The 23,452-nt window shown below is 42.5% G+C and overlaps 1 protein-coding gene across 3 annotated transcripts in view; it reads right to left on the reverse strand.

Moving 5' to 3' along the window:
• Positions 1-23,452, reverse strand: part of IQGAP2 (IQ motif containing GTPase activating protein 2) — a 113,675-nt gene that overhangs the window by 58,876 nt on the left and 31,347 nt on the right. For all 3 annotated transcript variants that reach the window (XM_086630062.1, XM_086630061.1, XM_086630063.1), the window contains exons 2-4: positions 7,780-7,936; positions 6,257-6,334; positions 4,375-4,451 (exon numbers count right to left, since the gene is read on the reverse strand). In XM_086630062.1, the coding sequence (XP_086486188.1) occupies positions 4,375-4,451; positions 6,257-6,334; positions 7,780-7,932 (308 nt within the window). In that variant the 5' untranslated portion in view covers positions 7,933-7,936. The remainder of the gene's footprint in view (positions 1-4,374; positions 4,452-6,256; positions 6,335-7,779; positions 7,937-23,452) is intronic.

A 23,452-nucleotide genomic window follows, 5' to 3' on the forward strand; every position in this document is an offset into this window, starting at 1 on the left:
AATAGGATATTTTCTTGTTCTTATCTGTGTTAGATTTACATAGTTTTTTGGCAACCCCAAGAATCATTTTGCTCCAGACTAATGACATGATAACAAATAAAAAAGAATGAGAAGTAGGTCAACTCCTCACCTCTCTGAGAAAGTGCTCAATTTTCCCGAGTTATAAGCCTTTGAAATTTGATGATGTGCTCCAAGACGCATTAGAATTTAACATTTAAACCCAATGGTGATTCTTCACATAGTAGTCACGTGCATATGCTACAGCTGCAAAGGTGAAAAGCTTCCTTGCAATTGCTGTTTCTAGATGCTGTGGTGCTGGACCCTGAGAATGACAGGAACATGGACTTTTCCAGGGTCAGTGAACTCTGTACTGATTCCCTGGAGACGATGCTCTGACAAAACCAGAGAGTAGAGCAGGTAGGGTGCACAGCATGGAGTCAGGGGGGACAGATGCCAGCAGGTCAGTAGTTACAACAGCAGAGGGGGAACAGAACTGGACACCTGCAGCTCAGTGTTGTTCTGACGCCAACCTGACAGAGAACACTGCCGGCCCAGCAAGTACCCTGTTCTTCTTTCTGTTGTTTCCCAGGCTGCCTTCAAAGTAGGCTGTGTGCCATTCAATACTGACACTGGAGTTTAATTTGAAAGACTCCCATGAAGGACTTATGATATGCCATTTAGAAAAAGGCATGGAAATAAATGAAGCTCAGCAACTGTTTCTTCAATTCTTACAGTCTGCATGGGATGCAGGCACAAGGCCCTACACTTTCATGGGAAAGCACAGTAAGTGAAAGCATTGCATGCCTAATCCCTTTCAGTGTGGCATGACGTATTTGATCAAAGTCCATTTCTAAAACAATAGACTGTAACTGCAGAGTTATAGTTTTGTGTTGACATGCACCAAGGAACAATAATTTAAACAAGACCAACTCAGAAGTGAAAGCTGAGACAGCACGGACTAATTCTGATACTGGCACAAATCCTGGGGCACGTCAAGATGGAGAAAGAAAAACTTCTACCAAAGGTCAACCCATTGCAAAATTCAGTTCAGGATGAAAAGAGTTACTGCCATTGTTAACTATTAGGCAGATCTTAAGAAGGTATCTAACTGATGGGCTTGTTGTTCATGTATGAACTTTGTTCATTAAAATCCAAAGTTGATAAAGTCCTCCTTCATACATGAGGAAGGAAATATCGGAAAAAACTCATTGTGTTCTTCCACCGTCTGCAAAGCATCTGAGCCAGCCCATAACACGGCCGGAGGGGCACACAGCCCATCGTGTCAGCCTGAGCTGGTTAACATTAGACCCCCATGCACTTAAATATCTTCATGCCAATGCGCGCAGCATGGGGAATAAGCAAGAGGAGTTAGAATTGTGTGCGCACCTGTTGGGATATGACCTTACTGGCATCACGGAGACGTGGTGGGATGAATCCTATGACTGGAGTGTCAGAATAGAAGGGTACAGGCTCTTTAGGAAGGATAGGCAGGGGAGAAGAGGAGGAGGGGTTGCCCTCTATGTCAAGGACCAGCTAGAGTGCATGGAGCTGCACCTGGGGACAGATGAGGTCCCAACTGAGAGCTTATGGGTTAGGATTAAAGGGAGAGCAGGGACAGGGGACGTAGTAGTAGGGGTCTGCTACAGACCACCTGACCAGGAGGACCAGGTGGATGAGGCCTTCTACAGATAGATAGGAGCTGCCTCACGTTCACGAGCCCTCGTCCTCATGGGGGACTTCAACCACCCTGCTATCTGTTGGAAGGACAACACAGCAGGGCATAGGCAATCCAGGAGGTTCCTGGAATGCATGGATGATAACTTCCTTCTCCAAGTGGTAGAGGAACCAACAAGGAGAGATGCTTTGCTGGACCTTGTTCTTACCAACAAAGAAGGGCCGGTGGGGAACATGACGCTCAAGGACAGCCTTGGCTGCAGTGATCATGAAATAGTGGAATTCAAGATACTTAGAGAAGCAAGGAGGGTGCACAGCAGGCTCACTACCCTGGATTTCAGGAGAGCAGACTTTGGCCTCTTCAGGGATCTCCTTGCTAGAGTACAATGAGATGAAGCCCTGAAGGGAAGAGGGGCACAAGAAAGCTGGTTAATATTCAAGGATCACCTCCTCCAAGCTCAGGAGCAGTGCATCCCAACAAAGAGAAAGTCGGGTAGGAACACCAGCAGGCCTGCATGGATGAACAAGGAGCTCCTGGCCCAACTCGGACACAAAAAGAAGGCCTACAGAGGGTGGAAGCAGGGACAAGTAGCCTGCGAGGAATACAGAGCGATTGTTCGAGCAACTGGAGATCAGGTTAGGAAAGCTAAAGCCCTGATAGAGTTTAATCTGGCCAGGGACATCAAGGGCAACAAGAAAAACTTCTATAGATATGGCAGTAATAAAAAAAGATCTAGGGAAAATGTAGGCCCTCTCCAGAAGGAAACGGGGGACCTGGCCACCCGGGATATGGAGAAGGCTGAGGTTCTCAATGACTTCTTTGCCTCGGTCTTCACTGGCAAGAGCTCCAGCTGCACAGCCCAAGTCACAGAAGACAAAGGCAGGGACTGTGAGAATGTAGAACCACCCACTGTAGGAGAAGATCAGGTTCGAGACCATCTAAAGAACCTGAAGGTGGACAAGTCCATGGGACCTGATGAGGTGCATCCGCGGGTCCTGAGGGAACTGGCAGATGAAGTTGCTAAGCCACTATCCATCATATTTCAGAAGTTGTGGCAATCTGGTGAAGTTCCCAATGACTGGAAAAGGGGAAACATAGCCCCCATCTTTAAAAAGGGGAAAAAAGAAGACCAGGGAACTACAGGCCAGTCAGTCTTACCTCTGTGCCTAGCAAGATCATGGAGCAGATCCTCCTGGCGACTCTGCTAAGGCACATGGAAAATAAGGAGGTGATTGGTGACAGCCAACATGGCTTCACTAAGGGCAAATCCTGCCTGACTAATTTGGTGGCCTTCTATGATGAGGTTACAGCATTGATGGATAGGGGAAGAGCAACTGACATCTATCTGGACTTATCCAAAGCATTTGATACTGTCCCACACGACATCCTTGTCTCTAAACTGGCGACACATGGATTTGATGGATGGACCACTCGGTGGATAAGGAATTGGCTGGATGGTTGCACTCAAAGAGTTGTGGTCAACGGTTCAATGTCCAAGTGGAGGCCAGATTGGATGAGGCTTTGGGCAACCTGGTGTAGTGGAGGGTTTCCCTGCCCATGACAGGGGAGTTGGAACTAGATGATCTTTGAGGTCCCTTCCAACTCTAACCATTCTATGATTCTATCCTTTTCAGGAAATCACTTCAAGCTTACACAAGACAGTCACTGACAGAACAGACCGCACTCCCAAGTTTTAGATGAGAGCTACCCTCCAACAGTCCTGGTGATACTGTCCAGTTAATATTACATCAGATATACTAACGTCAAGTGGCAGCACTTGTCAAAGGTGACAAAAAGACACCAGGACTGTCAACTCCAAACACCTAGCATTTGAAAGAAATACGATGAACTTTGGTAGTATGCCCTGTTTATTGGCAGTGAGTGCACACAGAGGAATGCAAGAGTGGGCACACTGTTTCAAGAATTAGACCTTAAAAAAAAAAAATCAGTTACAGCATGTATTGTATAGTTTCTGACCTATAGACCTGGAGCAGCTGATGTGCCTTTGAACACTGTTAGGAATGTAGAAAAGAGTTTGGGGCATGTTAATTATGTTCTTTGCAAGCTTAGTTGCAAGAAAGTAATGAAAGGAAAAGGACTCCATATGCAGGAAATGAGCTAGGAGAGCCACGAGAGGGAGGACTTGACTGCCGACACTACTGTCCCTCACACCTGGGATAGCACCAGGCAGATATTAATTACTTTTCATGCTAAACAAAGAATATCCTTAAGGCAGGACATAAAAAAGAACTTAAGATTTGTCTTCAGTGGTGTCGTCAAAGTCATCCTGACTTTACATTCAAAAAATCAAGTTGCTCAGAACTTTAAAATCTTTGAAAAATTTAATTTTTTACATGAATGACCTCAAAATATAGTAATTAATTGCTCCTCTTTTGGGACAGAAAGATATGTTAACTTCTTTATTTTTATTGCAATACGTGTTTTGAAATAGTATGTTCACTTTGTGAGGGGGGTGTACTCACAGAGAAATGGATATCTGTGCTAAATTCAGTAGTCCTGCAATTCTATTTTGAAAATAATTTGACCAAGAGTCCTGAAGAAGTCAGACTTTTGTCTCCAACTTCAATGAACTTGTAAATTCTGGCAGATTTTGATATACTAGTTACCCTAAAGCCATTTCAAGACTTACACTGCTAGATTTGGCAGTTACTTCAATTTTTACTCCCATCACCACTTACCTTAGAGCATGAATGCAATATATCATCCTAGGGATGTTTTTCCTATCGTAGACATCTGTAGTCTCTGGATAAAAGATCTGAAAAACAAAGAGCACACAGTTAAAGATGACATATTACTGAGCAGAAAAGTAGCTAAAATGTGCTCTCTGCAGAACCATACCTCAAACTCATAGAATTTCAACTGTTACTTCTATGCAGTTATGAATCAACTCTCTTCTGATATTATTTAAACTTTATCAGTAGTTTTCATAAGGAAGAATTTAATAAAGCATAAAAGCTACTTAATAAGAGGGGAAAACAGACGATAAACAGATAGCAAGATTTTTAGAAAAGGTCCTTTGGCACAAGCTCAGCTAGTAGGGCTTGTCCTCCTCCAGACATCCAAAAACTGGGATACAGTTACAATTTCTAATGCCTCATTGGAAACCAAACCTATCAAGTACAGTTTATAAATGCAAAATTCTAATTGCCAGCACCCCTAACTTCGTGAATACATCATTTATGGAGAAAGGTATTTAGAGAGAGGAATATTAAGCAATTTAGCCAAAAAGCCACATCATAAGTTCCAATTCTAGTTCTACCACTAATTTGTTCTTGGCCTTGGTCCCAGTCACTAAACACTGTTTCCCCACAAAAATAAAATAAAAGACTTAGCTAACCGTGAGAATTGGCAGCATGCTTCTAGCCCAGGCTGGGCACTCGAGGCTGCGCCATCCCACAGTTAATAGGACACGACTAAGTCAGGAGCACAGTGCCCTCTTCATCATTTGCTCACAACAGCTTTGGGAGGGAGGGAGACTTGAGAAAACTTTTGGCCATGACCATCCTCCACAACAGAAGAGAAATCTTTCAGAGGAGGGATGGCAGGGTGGAAATCATCCAGCTGAACAGAGGACTCAAATTAGACAAAAAAAAGCCAGACACAGGAAAGGCAGGACCTTCCTTGTCTCTATGGCATTTCTGACGGCAGTCGTAGGTGCCCTTTTCTGCTTACAGGCACCTGCAGTGAGTTTGCCTGCAGTGACTGGCCACTGGACCAACACTTCAGGCAGCCATCTGAGCATCCTCGCTGTGCCTGACCACAGCGCATGGGACAGCACTGGGGCTGCCCCCATCCAGGCATCCCAGGGCAGCTGCTGCGCAGCCTGGGTGAGGGAGGACTTGTTCTAGGCTGTGTGTGGATGCCAAAACGTCCAAACAAGCAGAGTAGGTGTTTTCACACAGCCCTTTCTTAAAGGATTTTTGTCTGAAAAAGGCTCACTAGTACCCAGAAACAGCAGCAGAGGGGGGAGATGACAAAGACCCACAAAGAGGAAGATAAATATGAGAGGTGACCCAAAAAAGCAGCTGGTGGAAGAGGAGCAGCAGCATAGCCACACAGATGCGCTGGAGTATGCAAGGACAGTCTGGAAACAGGGTAGAGGCAGATAAACTGGGATGTACCTTAAGAGAAAGAGGCAGCAAAAGACACAATGAGAGGTAGTAACTTAAAGTAGTAGTAGTAACCAAAAGGAAGTGAATATTTCAGTTTTCTGTTTTAAACCTTTATTCCTTTCAGCCCCATACAGAGACTGTACTAGTAATAAGATATAGCTAAAACACTGCTAGTGTCCCCACTTGTCTTCCCACAGGAGAAGCATCCTTAGTATTCCCACCCACAGCACTCATCCGCAGCAGCCTCTGCCCATGCACACCGGCAGCAGTAGCACATAACTGATGATCCCACCGCTTTCAGCATTACCTGCTGTTCAGATTTCTTTCCTGAATTACCCATTCCCCGCAGACGTATTGTAAGCAATCGGTTCATGCTCAAGCAGATGAAAGGGGATCTCAGTGAGTCACTGCCTTGAGGCAGTTTCTTTGCTAAAATTTAAAGGCTTACCTTAGGCAGACCAATGGACTCCATTGCTCTTAACCACTGCACAGTGTTGTCAGTGTGCCGGAAATGAAGGCCAGATCTCTGTTGGAAACACAGAAGGAAAAGATGATAAAAATCACATTAAGCCAATTTTCTAGTTATTGATCCTCCTGTTGCTTCCCAATTTTATACCCTGAAGTCAAGTTCAGGGAATTTTCCCTTGTTTGATCCTGGACACCAAAGCGTCACAGTCACAATGCTGCTAATGAAGCATCCTGGCACATCAACAGCCTCACTCTATCCAGCTCATTCCTTCGTGTAACATAAGCCAGATTTGTACCCATCTGGGTGGACTGTGACTGAAGCAGCCATTTATACTGAAGCAGCCATTTATACAGCTTGTCAGTAGTCTCTGACAGCAAAAGCTGGCTGTCAAAACCCAGGAACCACTACCTCCAAAACACAGAAGTTACAGAAGTGGTAACACCGCTTAGCAGTACTATGAAGGAGAACTGATAAGGAACTCTTGGTCACTCTTCAGATCTACCTGAATATCACAGAATCATAGAAGAGAATCACAGAATGGTTAGGATTGGAAGGGACCTCAAAGATCATCTAGTTCCAACCCCCCTGCCATGGGCAGGGAAACCCTCCACTACACCAGGTTGCCCATATTGGACCTTTCCCATAGCCTACACAAGCACCAGTTAAAAGAGCAAAGTGGGAAAGTTTTGGGTTTGGTTTGTTTGGTTTGTTTGGTTTTTTGTTGTGTGTTTTTTTTTTAATTTTTAAAGAGTCAGGTTAAAGGGGTAAAAGAAGCCTGAACACATTTTGAAGATTCTCAAGAGAAGCATTTAAATGTAACCAGGATTCTTAACAATGGTTCTGTAAATTATATAGGACCTAGAACAGCTAAATTTCTCAGCTCTCAAACAAGAGCCCGCGATTACACCTTAAAAATGTCCATTTCAAATTTTGTCTGCCCCCTCTACATGTTGAGATAATGCATTCCAGAGTGGGACTACTGCATATACATGTATATAATTTTGTATTATCAAGGATCTTGGAGTTAACGAACAGCTTGCATGGGTAGCAAGATAAGGTTAATTACTGGTAGCTTGTTTTTTTGTTTCTCAGTGTTAAATTTGGTAAAATAAACACACAGATCTAATGAAGTGAATGTCACCCATTCAAGATGAGGAAAATTTGGAATAGTTATCAAGTTTAACTACTGAATTGCTTTTGGCTCCTATTCCTAGTTAGAAATAATTGTATAAATGGTAAAGTTCATGTTCTCTCTGGAGCCAGAAGTGTAATTTGTTGAGCTTTAAAAGCATCAAGTGACACTAACATAGTTTTTTCTAAGGGTAAAACATTTCTAAATTATCATACTGGCTTCTTAGTGGAGTGTGTCTTCCATCTAGTCCCAACAGTCTTACAAAAGAGACGCAGAAAGTTAACTTACCATGCCTGGATATCTTAAGGAGTTGGAAGACAGACATTACGATTTTTTGTCTTGCTGGTGAGAGAACTGAAAAAGTTATTACCTTATAGCGTGCCTGCTCCACATCATAGATCTTTTTGTCTGACACCACGTTAGGGGCAAAGAATTTTGCGAGCTTGGCAAGGTAAACACCATTTCTTAAGCCTTCCTCCAGCTCCGTAGTCGGTGGCAGCTCTTCTTCCAAGCAGACCTCCATCCACCTACAGAGACATCATTTGAGAAGCATTGTTTGCGATTTGAATAGCAGTGACACCTTTCACCCACAACCATCGTGTTTTTAATGTCACTACTACAACATTATCATAGAGAAAAAGGGTGCAGGCTAAGCAGAAAATTCCTGTATTCATTCACATGGCAGACCGAAATGACTAGAGAACTGTAGCTGCACCGTGTGATCATGACCCATCAATAACCAAACAACATGCTTTGAAGTAGACATCTCCTAAGGCATCTAACTCAGGTCTTTTGAACAGCACTAGGCCTTCAAATAAACAGTAATTTAAGCTGAAACCAGAAAAAAAATCACAGAGTGCTGTGTATTATTGATGTTTGTGTTTAAAAAAACTGTGATAGCTATGCCAGGGCTGAACCTCAAGAGCATCAAGGCCAGCAATGTGCTGGGTGAGGCTGGTTCCTGCAGCAGATGTGATCTGCAACCCAAGCTCACAGCAATGCTCATCTCAGTACAGAGCACTCCTCCCACTCATCCTTCCCCCACAACACATGGCAGCTCTCCACATTCACCCATGAAACACATGGTGCCGGTGCTGGAGGAAGGAGTGAGGATTTTGGTTGAAACAACCAAAGGTGTTGTATGTATTTGCAGTCTGCAAATTTGCAGTCTGCCTGGCAGCGAGTTGGCTGAAACATCTCCTCTGCCCACCAGGTGGGCTATCTTCCTGTCAAATAATGACTAAATCCTTCAAGATGGTAAACTAGTTATGTTTTTGCAACTTAGATGCGATAGATATGGCACTAGATAGGAAACAGTAATTATTGAATATATGACTAGTTCATAAGGCCAGTAACAGACTTAAAACTGTATTATCCAGTATGTTTATACTGAGTAATCAGCAGAAACTGCTACCAATGCACTCCTGAAAAAGGTTAGTGACCTAATCACTGGACCAGAAGAGTTCCTTACATTGGTGGTCTAAGTGTTTTGGCCTTCTGATATTATTCTTATTTCTAGTAGCTAAATCACATTATAAGAGTGGTAAATCTGGTTAGTTCTTTCACAACATACTTTTTTTTTTTTTGCTCAGGCAATTTCTGCTGTTGTTAGAAGGACATTAATACCATTATAAATGAACCAGAACAAAGCTGAAGGCATTAGTTCCCTTTACTTACTGTCACTAAAGAGGCATTGCTTTATGCTGCGTGAGACAGCACTACAAATCTAACATCACCTCCACAGGAGTGACTTCAGAAACCAGAAAGCTGGGATCCAAGTTGAAAATGAGCCAGTTTTTCTCTCACCATGGAGAAGAAAAAAAGCTCACTACATCATTTTGTTACACATTAAAACTCAAGACAAATGACCTAATCCATTACACTTTTGGATTTGTTACAGGACACATGAAAGTTGTTTCACTGAAGCACAGACTACCCAAAGAGCTCTTCAGGAAACCACCAGCCATAAATCTGAGACAATATCACACAAAACTGCATGAAGCAAGTGTCATTAGGAGAACTGGAGTTTGCAGCATAAAAACTGCTTCAGTGAGGATAATTGTATCCCTGACAATTTTCCCTGCTCCATCTTGTGTTGCATGATCGTGTGCTATGGGTCCATGCCAAGGGTCCCAAAAACAATCCTTATTAATGACATTTTATAGACTAAATAGATATACACTCTAAGGCAAAATGTCACACACTTGTCTTCTCCAAAACAGAGGACAAGGAGGAATAAACAAAGAATGTCTACTCTCAGGTTTCACCTGTGCCAGTTAGATTTTCTACAGAATTTATATCATAAAATGTGTCTTCTAGAAAAAGAGTTGTACGGATAGCAAGAGGAACTTGCTGAGTCACAGGAGGTATTCACCATGAGCTGAAGCTGACCCTGTTGTCCAATGGACCATCTCCAGTGAGAGGAACTGTATGCCCCAAGAGGAGCATTTGGTCCTTGCACTGGATCCTTTCCATTTCTAATTCTCTAGTTTTCTTATGAAAATGTTCTGACATCTTCAGTCCAGGGCACATATGCCCCTCTAAACTGCTTTTCTCCCTTCTAGTACAAAAATTTGCTACTTGGAGACAACTTTCCCCTGGCCTAAAATCAACTGGTGCAGGAGCTCCCCCAAAAGGCAGCCAAGCCCTGCTATTTGCCCTTTCATCACAAGCAGCTCTTCCTCCAGCTTTCCTTCACCATGCAGCTGAGGTTCACCAGCAGAAAGAGCTCCATGTGTCAGCACTGGCCCAGGTATTACATTTAACAGCCTTATAGTTGAACAGGGATATCCATTAGCAAGGCATCACTTAGTGCTAAGAAGGTAGGGCTGATAGCAATCTGGGCACAACACTAGGGGAGAACAGTAGACCTCAGAGCAGCTCTAGGTTATAATTTATAGCCCTCCAAATTCACGTTCATGCTACATGAAGAGCTTGGTATTCATAATCTGCTGCTGGTTTTGGGAGGCAGAGGAAAAGATGCATTTGTGTCAGTTGGGTCTGGTTTTACTAAAGGGTCCGTATAAAATTGAGTCATTCTCCAAGCTCTAAATGAGATGCTGATCCAAGGTGATAGCTACTCAGTTTTTCAAACCTCCTGTTATACAGCAGCAGCAAAACTGTTTTGGACTTGTTTCCAGCATGGTGATGAACCTTTAAGATTAATCTGGAACCATCCTGTTCTGGATAGGGAGGCTACCCTATCTAGGGGGTAAATGCAATACACTGAGGATCAAACAGGAAACAGTATGAAGAAGCAAAGAAACCAGTAAAAAAAAAGGGTAATGAAAAAAATATAGTTGTCAATCCAATGAGTCCAGATAAATGTACAAGCAAAGAAATCTCCTTTTTAAAGGAGAATGTTAGTAATTCAGTCGAAAAAAAGAAAAAAAAAAAGCAGAGAGAAGTAAGTGGAGCAGATCTGAAAGATGCAAAGAGCTTCTTTCCACTTATAGATAAAAATCTGTAAGTGATATCCATTCCAGAAAAACTCACAGGTCTGCAACAGGCCAAAGGTAACTTAGCTTTTAGGAATTAGTCTCCTAGACTGAGAACACAGCTGCAGCTGTATTACATACAAGACAGGTTTTATTAATGCCTGGAAGTTGTAGAACTTAGCTACAAGACCTACAACAAAAGGATTTACTCCATTTTGCACATGTTTAATCAGAGGAAGGAAAAGTCTCAGGATTTGCATTAAATCCTGCAAATATACAAACAGCCTTCTAAGTTTTAGTTACACAAACAGCTGCCTAAATCTGTTACTCTCTCTCCTAGTATTTATTGAGACGTCTGTAGCACTTTTCTCCCCAATGCTTGCAATTACAGTAGTTTTGTTCCCTTTACACTGATTCAGTTAAAAAGGAATTGTGGTTTTAAACAGAAAGAAGCATTACTTTCAGGTTGTGAGGTTCTGCTTTTTAAGACACAGTTTGGTGAGTTTATGAAAGTTATTATATGACATGGTGCTGACAGCAGAAGTAGACTGGACTGAAAAAACAGAAATCCTTCTACTTCTGTTTCTGTAAGTGAAATAGAAAATATCCACTGGACAATAAGGATTTATAGGTACCTTTGGAGCAATTTGTTTTTCTTTAGGGCTAAAAAAGCAGCATTGTCTTTGGCTCACCCACTGTTTTTCTGAGCACAGTACTGCAGCATCAGCATCGGATTTAAGTCTGTTGCAGAAACTGTTCCCCATAAAAACTAGCCAATACCATGGCTATACAAGAGGAAAGGGCCTATAACTTCATGTTAGACAGTATGTTTTTCTTCAGTATGAAGCTCATAGAATAAGACTATTAAAGCTATTGAATATGCACATACATTTCTGTCATTTCTTTTTCTAGAATGCAATCTCCTAACTCATGCTGTGTTTTTTAACAGCATTAACTTACAATGCTACATACATACAGATATATGCCATGAAAAACTATCACAGTGGTGAACGTGATGGCTGACTTGGTCACTCATTACAGCTTAACCCAAACCCCACTCCAAGGTGGAGGGTTGAAAGTCGATATCAGGAAACAGACCAAAACACGCAATGTCCCTGAAGTCCTGGGTCACACAATCGAAAAATAATTATCATTAGAACAGCCTTGCAGAGCTACCCACACCAGTTTTAGTCTTATCATTTGGGTTCAAACATATGTAAACAGATGTTTTCCTGAATAAAGATACTTGGGATTATACACCAGCATGCATAAGTACAGCTTGCTTTTATTTTCATAATACTCCAGTACACGCCAGCACAGAAACAAAGGATTTGCATTAGACAAAAACACAAACCCAGACCTGATCAATGGAAATATATCTCCAAAACTTCGATTCCAATACATAGTACTGGAAAGCCTGCCAGGAGCAAGTATTGAGGTACAATTTCCTTTTGCTTTGCTCAATTCTGTTTTGACTCTTGGCAATCTGAGGCAGAGCAGTTGAGCAGCAAATTTCTGGCGAGATAACAATGATGACTTCTGTGCCAGACCCACAAGCAGTAAACAGCATGCTGCTCACCAAGAGATTCCAGTTTCCACGTTTAACCACACAAAACCAGCAGCAACATAATGAGCTCAGGCTTGCACTTTAAAAACAAAAAAACCCACCCTGAATCTTCATTCAGGGCAAGGGTCAAGGGAACTGGAAGCACCAGCACTACACTATGAACTTAGCCAGTTATGAAGTTGTCATTGACTGTTTGTGTGGTCAGCAAAGCACACACGGCTGCCTAAGGGACTGGAAATGCTGGAGCCAGTGCTCGGCAAAGAAGAGAGAATACATAGTATAACCCGCCTAAAGCCCATCACATTTGGCCCACGCTGGATATTGCAGCAAAATTTTTACTTGCACTACCCCACTCTTTTGGGTTTATGCTGCAAGATGTGGATCCAAGGGCACCAGGTTTTCACCTCCTGGGAAGCAGGCCTTTGGAGAAGCAAAGGCAGGACTCCAGAGCCAAAGCTCAGAACATTGGGTGCCTCTGTGAAAAAGGTATAACATGAAGACAAGGTAACGATAAGTTCCCACCCATTTACTACCTCCCTGGCTCACAACCACAGCCTTTCGGTCTGGTTCAGCACACGCATGCTGTGGGGAAGTGAAACACAGACTGTTGACCTAGAGATCAAAACACAGCCATCTCACACCAAACAATGAGTGAAAAGATCTTGTTGCTAGAAAATAAGAGTAACAACAATCAGTCTCAAAGCAAAATGTTGGATTCTAACTTGAAATGTCTGTGAAGTTGTGGGATTATTTTTAAGTCTAAACTTTTATTTGAAGCTACTTAGGAATATACCATAGTCTGAAGCATAAGAACTCACCATTTAAAGTTCCACATTTTTAAGTCTCTAGTTTCTGAATTCATATCTAGTTTGAATTCAATCTAGTTTGATTCATCAAGAAATCTCTGCTCTTAATTCTTAGTTTGGTTTTGGTTTTTAATGCAAAAAAGATATTTTTTTCCCCCCACTGGCAGTCCCATGCGTATTGCTTTAAAAAGGAGGATAAGAGCAGCAAAGCAATTTAGGTGTGTTACTTGGCTGAGCAGGAGTGGTGGTGGTGGCATTGATTTGTTTATAAGGAAATACTTTGTGTTAACTTTGGAATTTGTTCTCATTAGACTGCAAGTTTTAGCATGATACATCTCCTAAACCAGAAACCTTAGGAAAAGGTTGTTTCACCAACAGCTACAGGCTATTTCCAGAGCAAACGCATGCAAAGCTTCCAGCCATTCCATGAAAATAGATGACAGATGATTTGAATACTATCACAGCAAAGTGTATGAGTTGTATAAAAAAAAACCACCACACAAGCTTGGAGGTTCCACTTAGAGGCTGCAGAGAGCAGGCAGTTGAGGAAAAACACTTTCTTATGAACTTTTTCCCCTCCTCACACTCAGGTGCATTCAGCCTCAAATCTTCCTTACAGTTGTGAGCCTTGGCTCAAGTCAGAGCTACAGCCCTCTGCTGCCAACTTACTCCTGGAGCCAGACACTCCGCAAACATTGTCTTCTAAATTTGAGGATCTATATTCATACTTCAGTAACAATCTCTATAGAATCTCAAGTTTTATCCATCCTAAAAACATGCTTTGTCTGAAAGAAGTCAACGTTTTCTGACTGAGTCACCAGAGCAGTGCAGGGAGGGAAGGCATGATGCAGGTCATTCCAGTCACCACTTCTCTTACGTTGCATACAAGAAGTAACATGAAGATAGCGTTGTGCAGGACACTGAATCACATGGCTAAAGAAGATCTCAAAACTTCAGCACATAAAACGAGCATCAAATCCTCTAGTAAAACACTTTAGATTAACTTGTAGTGCTCTAAGTTTTTACCCATCCATAAGTCAGTTCAAATTCAGGGTTGCATATCTCAGTCTCCAGCTAGCATGAGATTTAGCAGCATCTCAAACTATTTCTATGATTATGATTTCACCAGGGAGGATACCAACTTTCAGTAAGAGCTACACTGAAAACTATGAAACATATATGTATGGATTCTTTGTGCATAAGTATTACAATACAGATCCCACTGAGCATTACTGCATTTTGTTGAGTTGTGCACACCTACATCAAGTTTGTTGCAACATTCATTGCCCTGATCAAAGCCCATCTGATGTGCTTCATGTTCAGTTTAGATGAGTAGAAGGCAAGCAGCAGTGATGGCTTGCCCGCCCTGTACAGCACACTAAACCAGCAATAAATCATTTCAGCAACATTTTTCCACACCAGGTTTCTGTTGCCAAGGCAACACTGCCATATTTACAAAATAACCTTAAAGGTGTTATAAAATTCTAGTTCACAAGATGGCAGCACAGATACCATTTGTTGTTATAATCTCCTTCATTCCAGCCATCCCTTATGTGGGTTAATCAGTGATTAGAGTCCCCAAGGCAAGGTGCTGCTCAGGAAACCTGCTCTGGAGGCCTGGCATGGCCCCACAGCCATGACAGGCTGACGGGAACCCAGCAGCGGCCAAGTCCTGTCTACTCAGCACTTCTATAATGGGGGGAAATAAAAAAAATAGTTAGAGACTCTCCAACAGGCAACAGCAGCGCACACACCTGCATCTCGCTACAGCCCCCAGCCTTTGCAATCAGAGAGGCTTTGTTTTGCTGTCTCCTCTGTTTGCAGAGACTTCAAGATTTAGCACTGGGTGTCAACCACAAACTTGATGACAACTGCTGAGCAAGGACCAATGCTAATGGAGCCCAGGATGATGGTCACAGGGATGCCTCATTCCTCTGCTCTTGGCCTGACTCCAAGCTGCCAGGGGCTGGGGACAAACTTCGAAGAGGTAGGAGAGAAAATGGTACCGGGAAGGGAGATTGACACACTGGTGGAGGCTGAATGGCCACAGCGAGTGTTTCGCCCTAAGAAACCTCACCTAATTCTGCTCAGCAAAAAGAACCATTCCCAACAGGTTATCTGAGCAAATGACATGGAAATATGAAGTCGGTATTCGAATGTCTCAGGAGTAAAAATGTATCTGGGAAAAGTGTGGTCGGAAGTATCCCTTTTTACAGGAGGAATCATTTTTTCACTTGGATGAAAGGGGGGAAAAGGATGCAAACTTGCAAACTCTGTGCAACTAAATTAACACAACTCAAGATGGACATGCATCACCCAGCTGCAGAGCCTTGACCTATTTTCACAGCCCTCTCTCCCACAGGCAGCAGAGACCACAGGGGCAGAAACACAAGTCTTTCCTGTGTTTGTCTGGCAGTGGTGGCTCAGTGGCCACTGGAAAACCATTTCAGACAAATGACAGACTCAAACCACTATTGAAATTTCAGGCAGTATAGACAGGAGCTCCATAGTAAGTCCCACAAGAAAATACAAAGGGTGTCCCTCCAACCCTATATATCAAATAATGCTTTTATCTGAAAAGGAGGGAAGCCAAATTTGGCATGTGAATTTATCTAAACTTAGTATTTCGCCAGTCTGTATACACACTGATTGGATAACCAGAAGCAGACACCGCAATAATAGCATTTTTATACAATACAGCATTTGTTGGTATGGAAATATTGCAAAACAAGTTATTTCCCCAAATAATGATGTTTCCTTTAGAAAAACACTATGATTGCAGACTCCAAGACCATAGTTTAGATTTGCACATTACACTGTCTTGCTACATGCTACTACAGTTTGCTTTGCTCCATTATGTCTTCTACAGCTGCAGTAGAATCATAGAATGGTTAGGGCTGGAAAGGACCTTCAAAGGTCATCTAGTCCAACCCCTCTGCAAGGAACAGGGATATCTCCAACTAGATCAGGTTGCTCAGGGCCTCGTCCAACCTGGCCTTGAACGTCTCCAGGGATGGAGCATCCACCACCTCTCTGGGCAACCTGTTCCAGTGTTCTACAACTCTCATGGTAAAAATTTTTTTCCTAATATCCAATCTGAATCTACCTCCCTCTATTTTAAAACGTATGGTAATACAGTTTAAGGTACCCTCGAAAAACCTAGCGTATGGCATTTCAGATTTACCGATTCAAAGGGTTCTATAGCCTGACATAATCTAATAGTCCTCCAAGCAACTCACTTGAGTGGAAGCGTGGCAGACACACGTGCCCTTGGCAAGCCACAGAAATGTTACAGTAAAATAATCAATAATGTGTTCTTCAGATAACCTTCACTCTTTTGTCACGCAATAGCCTACTAATTTTAAGTCACAGTTACAGTAAGTTTTTACCCAAAGTCTACACCCTGCCATGGCAGCAATTACTGTGGAAATTAATAGAAAATAGAGCCATAGTCTCTACAAAGTAATCTATCCAGCAGTGACTTTGATGAAGCTACTACTAAAACTAAACCAAATATGTCCATCAGGGAATACACACGTTGTGTTCACCCTCCCCCCATCTCCAGTGCATCACCAGATGTGCTGTTTCTAGCAGCTGTCAAGCTAGCCACACATGGAAGGACAACTTAAGAAACATCAAAACAACACAGTAATTTTTACATCAAGATCTGGTGGTTTATGTGTCTGCCTGTTACCATTGCACAGTGCTTTCCATGCAAGTATTAGTCCTCAGCTGTACAGAGCGGTATGCTACGACCTTTCTTTGTAGGTAAGATGACAGACACAAACATCACCATGTCTATAATCGACACTTTTCTACCCTAGAAAAGTGACCCAAGGACGTACCTTCAGTGTAGATTCAGCATAAAAGCTTACAAGTTGTGTGAGTGTTAAAGCCAAGGCCATGACTCAAGACCAGCAACAGAAAGACACAGCTCTACCTGCAGACCTGTGTATTTACTTGGCAACTGATGCAGCTGGGTCAGCAGAAACCCCCTGAGAATTTGCAGACTAAAGAGCATGTCAAGGCCACACAGGAGACCTATGGCTGAGCAAGAGACTTAACTCAAGCACAGCAGGATGCAAAGTGCTGTTCTGACTCCTTGACCAGTACAAGTCCACTGGATCAGATTCAAGTATTTATATTTTACTGTCTAACATCTGACAAAAGTTACTTTTGTGAAAGCAACTAGCAGCAAGTATGCAGGTACAGAAACCACAAAAAGAACTCAAGAGGTACATCTACTAGACAAGCAGCTGGGACTCTTAAAAAAAGGTGCAGGACAGCAGCCAAGCAAGAATTAAAAGACATGGATGAGAGAACAAGATGTTAAAGAAGTGAAAAGACTGAAAGAGCCAGCTTGTAAAAGACTGAACTGTTGTTAAAAGCATTTAGTGTTATGTAAACACTGCAAAACAGCAAGAAGGAGTTTGCAAAGTTTAGACTTTGTCTCATGTCAAAAAAGAAACACAAGACAGAGGAACAAAGTTAAACTCAAGGCACTTAAGGTGGGAAACTCCATGCACAGCATCTACAGCTACTTTTTTCTATTTTCTGCTTCCCATGGTTATGCAAGCAAAGTTCCCCATCATTTGCACTTTCAGTGGCTGGAAAGACAATACTCCCCCTGCTTACTCCATAACAATCTATAACATTTTGAGAAGCATATGCATACAAATCAGGCCTGCAGCAGATAAGAAAAATGTAAGCAGCACTATAACAGCATTTAACAATTGACAAAGAAAGGAAACCCCAAGAAATTAATGGTATTTCTTTATGCTGGTGAAGATAAGCAGCCTTTCTATAACAGAAAACAGCAAAAAAATTCACAAGTGTGCTCTGCAGCTTGACCTTTATCATCCGAACTTAAAGTAAGAATTGTTGAATAAAGCTTTGGATCCTCCAGAACCACGTCATTATCCCAGTTTCAAAACTACACAGTGTTTTCTATAGAGAGCTGAGACAGCCAGTTAACACTGATTTACACAAGGGGCAATATCCCAAATTTCTTTATGATATGTAGATAGGAGCTCTTGGGGAAGACCTCGCTACAATTTGTCAGTGCAAGTTGGAATTTTTATTGAGGACATGTGAGTAAAATCTTCATAAAATAGTCACAGGCATCTCAAACACAGCTTTCTAGACAGTATTGAAGAGTCAGGAATAAAACCATTCCTTTAAGAAATCAGACCTGAACAACTAAGTGTTAGAACAAGCTGATTTAGCTGCAAAACTCTAAAATCTTCCCTTGGAACAGCACTTAGGTAGCAGTAGGACAGAGTGAAAGAGATGCTGTAGTTTGAAGGCTAGGCAGAAAAAAACTGATTGCCATCAGTATGGTAAAAATTTAACAGTGTAATTAATAGTATCTCAGCAACTAATACTCAGTGTCTGGTGACATGACAGCACTTCAGTTTAAGAGTTCTGAGATCACCATTCCCAACATCTAAGCAGACAAGACAATCTCATCTCCAAGAACAACCACTGAAATATCCCTATCAATCTGAGTCACCACCAAGTGATAAAAATCTACCATCTATGCCCCAGTATTCAGGTTACTCAAGAAGTAAGAGACATTGAAGAAATACTTAATGAGCTAAGAGCCTGACAGTCACCAGACAAGATATTAGGCACTGACAAAAGTGAGTTACTAGGACACCGCTTGATTTAAAGGCAAGAAATAGGTCAATAGTATATCAATTCTGGTTTATGGCACCTGGCACCAACCAAGAACCCGCCCACCACATGACTTTAAGTACCAGTGCATAAAAATATTTTCTTTTATCCTGCCAAAAGAAAAAAAAAAGTGTTTTTCAATAATTTGAATGGACAAACCAATTATCAACATCTATGTCATTGACTGACTCCCCCAAGCCAGCCCACATGCCCTGGCTAGCTCACCCTGTATCACAACCAGTGCTTATTCAAGGCTGACCCAGGCTCTGCTGCCCTCTAACACTATTCCCACTGCAAGCATGCAACAGTGTCATTATGTTAACCACCAGCAAAACAGCAAAAAGGCAAGTGACTCCTTACCAGTGGTACCACAAGCCGACAGTGTTGCTCACAGTGGCTGCACGATCACAGCCAGAATGCTATAGACATTACTGGTCACCTCATTTAAACATGAGATGTCATATGCAAGAAAAGTCTTATTAAATACACTTTTAGATGTTCAAGACTACTTATGGGAAACCTCAGTCGTTCACATGAAGTGGCAAACATAAATCAAAGTGCTCTTTTGTTTCCTTGTTCATGCATGGAAAGGAAAGAGAAATGGAAGAAATTTAAAATCAGAAGGAAAAACTTGACAACTTCTAGAGACTATTTCTAACTAGTTATGGAGCTTATGTACTACAAAAACTGTTTCCAGAGAGATTTCACCTTGCTTTAACCCTCTAGTAAACCTTTACGCGCACAAACCCTGGAGAATGGTTTGCTCATTGATTTCTATAGAAGCTTTTTCTCTGGAAAACAAACTACAGAGAAGCTTAATAGAAACAACTCCCTCAAGATCTCCAGGTACTTTCAGGCATAGGAATTAACATAAACCCCTCTGTCTTAGAAGATGGAAGTAGTGTCACACAGGACAGGCATCCAAGCATCCTGAACAGCCTCTTTTCATTAGGAAACTAGTTTTTAGGCTGGTAAAGCTCACTTTACTCTTGCCACAAAAAGATTCCTCCATCTCAAGAAGGCATAAGGGGCTACCATGCAATTTCACATTAAAAAGATGACACATTACTATTATACTGAGAATCCTCTAAAGATACTTGTCCTGGTTTTAGCTGGGACAGTGTTAGCTCTTCTTTTTATCAGCTACAAGAGCTCCATGTTTTGGTTTTACTCAGAGGCTCACTCTGAGAAGAATGCTGATAGCAAGCTGATGTTTGTGGTTGGACGTGAGACTCCAAGGACTTTTCAGTGTGCTGGAGTGCAGAAGCACGGCGGGATAAGGGGAAAGCACAGCTGGGACAAGGGGGGCATGATTCCTCTTGTAATTTCTGGTGGAACTTAAGATTGAGGGCCAAACTGGCCCTATTCCATATCATGCAGCGTCATGCCCAGTATAACAGTGAGGGTCAGCCGGACAGAAGGGCTTTTGCGCTTTGGCTCTTTTGCCACTTCTGCTCTTTTGCGCTTCTGCTCTATTGCCTTTTTTCCCCCCCTCTCTCCCAGTACTCCCACTCTGAGTACTATCTCTCTCTGCCCCTCTCTATTTCAGGGCCTCACATTCGTCCGGGATTGCAGCTTCGGGACAAGACGGGCTTCACATACGAGGGGGTGGTGAGCATCTACACTGTGTATTACTCATCTGTATTAAATTATTCTTATCTCAATCCATGGGTTTCCCATTTCTCCTTTAATTCTCTCCCTCATTCCTGGGGGTGGGGGAGGGTGAGTGACCGGCTGTGTGGGTTCGGTTGCTGGAGCGGCCTAACCCACGACAATACTTAATACAACCGTGTTTACTGAAGTGAAAATTAATAGGACAAGAGAGAACAAACATTAAAATGCTTTACAGGAGCCCTCTCTTGATTTTCTTAATAAATAGCAATTAGCTCAAGGTCTCTGATCCACAGTCAGCTTATAGGATCATAGAATGGTTAGGGTTGGAAGGGACCTTAAGGATCATCTAGTTCCAACACCCCTACCATGGGCAGAGAAATCCTCCACTACACCAGGTTGCCCAAAGCCTCATCCAACCTGGCCTTGATCACTTCCAGGGATGGGGCATCCACAACTTCTCTGGGCAACCTGTTCCAGTGCCTCACCACCCTTAATGTAAAAAATTTCTTCCTTATGTCTAATTGAAATCTCCCCTTTTTCAGTTTAAAGCCATTGCCACTTGTCCTATTTATGATGTAAACGCAGCAAAAAAAATGCTCTACACCCATGAACTTGAAACAAAATATATTTTAAGTCAATTTACCTCACTGCCAAGCCTATTAATGACCTAGATACTTTGATCAAGTTAATCAGCAAACCATCACAGCCTGTTAACTCTCAGCCCTACAACAAGACGTAAGTGACTTAGGTTGCTATTTTGACCTGAGAATTTGCTCCTCCTTCTCTTGCTATTTCTTTGCGCTTTATCCTGAGCAAGTACAGCACCTGCACAGTGCTGGTCATGGAGGCTGGGAAGATGCTGCTGCAGTTACAGTCAGAAGCCACACAACCCTAAAACTGGATCCCCACTTCCCCTTATTTGCAGGACATGTTTTTGTATGGTTTTAGGAGGGCTTGCATACTTTGAGCTACTGGTAGTTGCAGCCTGCAGAGCCTGACCGTCGTGGGCAATACAAGTCCTCCTGTAAAAGAGAGCCACAGAGATGCTACTAGCTTTCATGGCAATCTCTCCTGCAGCATGCTAAAATCTTAGCTAAGAATATTAAAAAAAAAATACAAATAAAGAATCCACCAGCCTGCATGGTGACAGGCAAGGTGGCGATGGAGAGCATGGAATGCTAGTCATCCACCAATGCTGGGAAAGCAACTGCCATAGGGGAGAGGAAGAGGAGTGCAACCGTCACTGTGCCTCACGGTTCCTGTCAACAAGAGAAATGGGCAGGAAGAGCTGACCACAGCATCAGCTAGATAAGGGGGATCAGCAGGACGAATGTCAGGAGAGCAAGATTTACAGTGGGGAAGAGAAAGCACGGTTGACAGAGGTCTGAAAGGGGATGTGGAATGGTGGAGTCCCTCACCCCAGGTCAAGAACAAGATGCAGCAGTATCCTAGCAAAATGAAGATTCGTCCAACTATAACGAATACACATGATCCATACAGTCAGATCAACTCATCTGATATCATAAACTGGGACATGAGCACTGCAAAAGGTGTTTGACCAAGGGAAGGGAGTGGTTGCAGTAGCTTTTGCGGAAATACTGAATCTAAAATTGCTCAAGAAATTCTTAAGAAAATAGAGGGAACAGTCCAAAAGAAAACATTGGAGTATATGCACAATTACACTAACAGATACAACTTGAAACTAAGGAATCAGCAGTTCTAACTCTGACACAGAGTGCCTTCATCCTTCGGCATTTGCCTTCATCTAAGATTTAAAAAGTATGTCTTGCAGAACTTCTGCACACTTCCTTTGATACCCAGCCAAATCCTTGAACAGCATATTTTACTTCAGCTTTCCATATGAAGATGCAACATAATCAAAAAGCCTCTATACTCTTCCTCCTGAGGAAAACTAATATGTATATTCAAACAAACTTAACAACCCAGTTGCTCTTGTTTCCGAACATGAGTGTTACACTTCAAGACTGCATTTCAGGAGTGCAAATGTTCTTGCAACGAAATTAAAAGCCCAGCTGAAGTCCCATGTCCACATATGCAGATTTTTTCCCTGCAGAGATGCGAGTTTTTACTACTGAGCTGCAAAAACATCCAAAAACTCTCTCAACAACTTTCTTCTACTTCAAGTAGAAAGAAGGGAATGAGCATAGTCCTCTTGCCATTATTGCTCCATCAGAACAATCAGCCACTAAAATTTCAATTGCTTCTAGTACAAGTTCACAAGCAGGAGATATTTCTGGAGACAGCCATTTCCACGTTGCCTAGACTGGTGGTGTGTTTTCCTCACCAGATGATATTAAGAGAAGTTTCTCCACAGTGGAAGAGCAGGACTCCATCTGGTTGCCAAGTCATCTCTCACCCAAAGGCAAAGTAACTCCATCTCTCATGGCATCAAGTTCTCAAACAAACCAAACCTTTGCAACAGAATCCAAACTTATAATTAAGCATTTCAGCTACTTTCAACATATTTGCTATAAGAGTACACTCCTGTCTCAACACTGCACATAGATTAAGCTCTTCCGAGACTACGCAGTAGCATGTTGAAAGCTTCATTTAAAAAAATAAATCAAAACTAGATTTCAGCTGTTACAGATCCATCAGAAATAGGCTTCTCATGAAGGGAACTAACAAGCATTCTGTGCTGGATTTATGTGGTGGGCTTTGGTAGCAGGGGAGGGACTGTAGAGGTAGCCCATGTAAGGAGCTGCAAGAAGCTTCCCTGATCCAAAACAGGATAGGTCTCTGGCCAAGGCCAAGCCAATTGGCACCTGTGAATGCCCTATATAAGAAGGGACGAAGGAACATGAGCCATGCAGGACCTGCAGTGAAGAGAGGGGGGAGACAGGGGGGCTGCTATCCACCCCATCAGACTCCCAGGCAAGCATCTGCCTACGCTGGGCCACTGTCACATGACTGAAGATGGCC

Source organism: Tauraco erythrolophus, chromosome Z (assembly GCF_009769465.1).
Source record: "Tauraco erythrolophus isolate bTauEry1 chromosome Z, bTauEry1.pri, whole genome shotgun sequence".
Lineage (NCBI taxonomy): Eukaryota > Metazoa > Chordata > Aves > Musophagiformes > Musophagidae > Tauraco > Tauraco erythrolophus.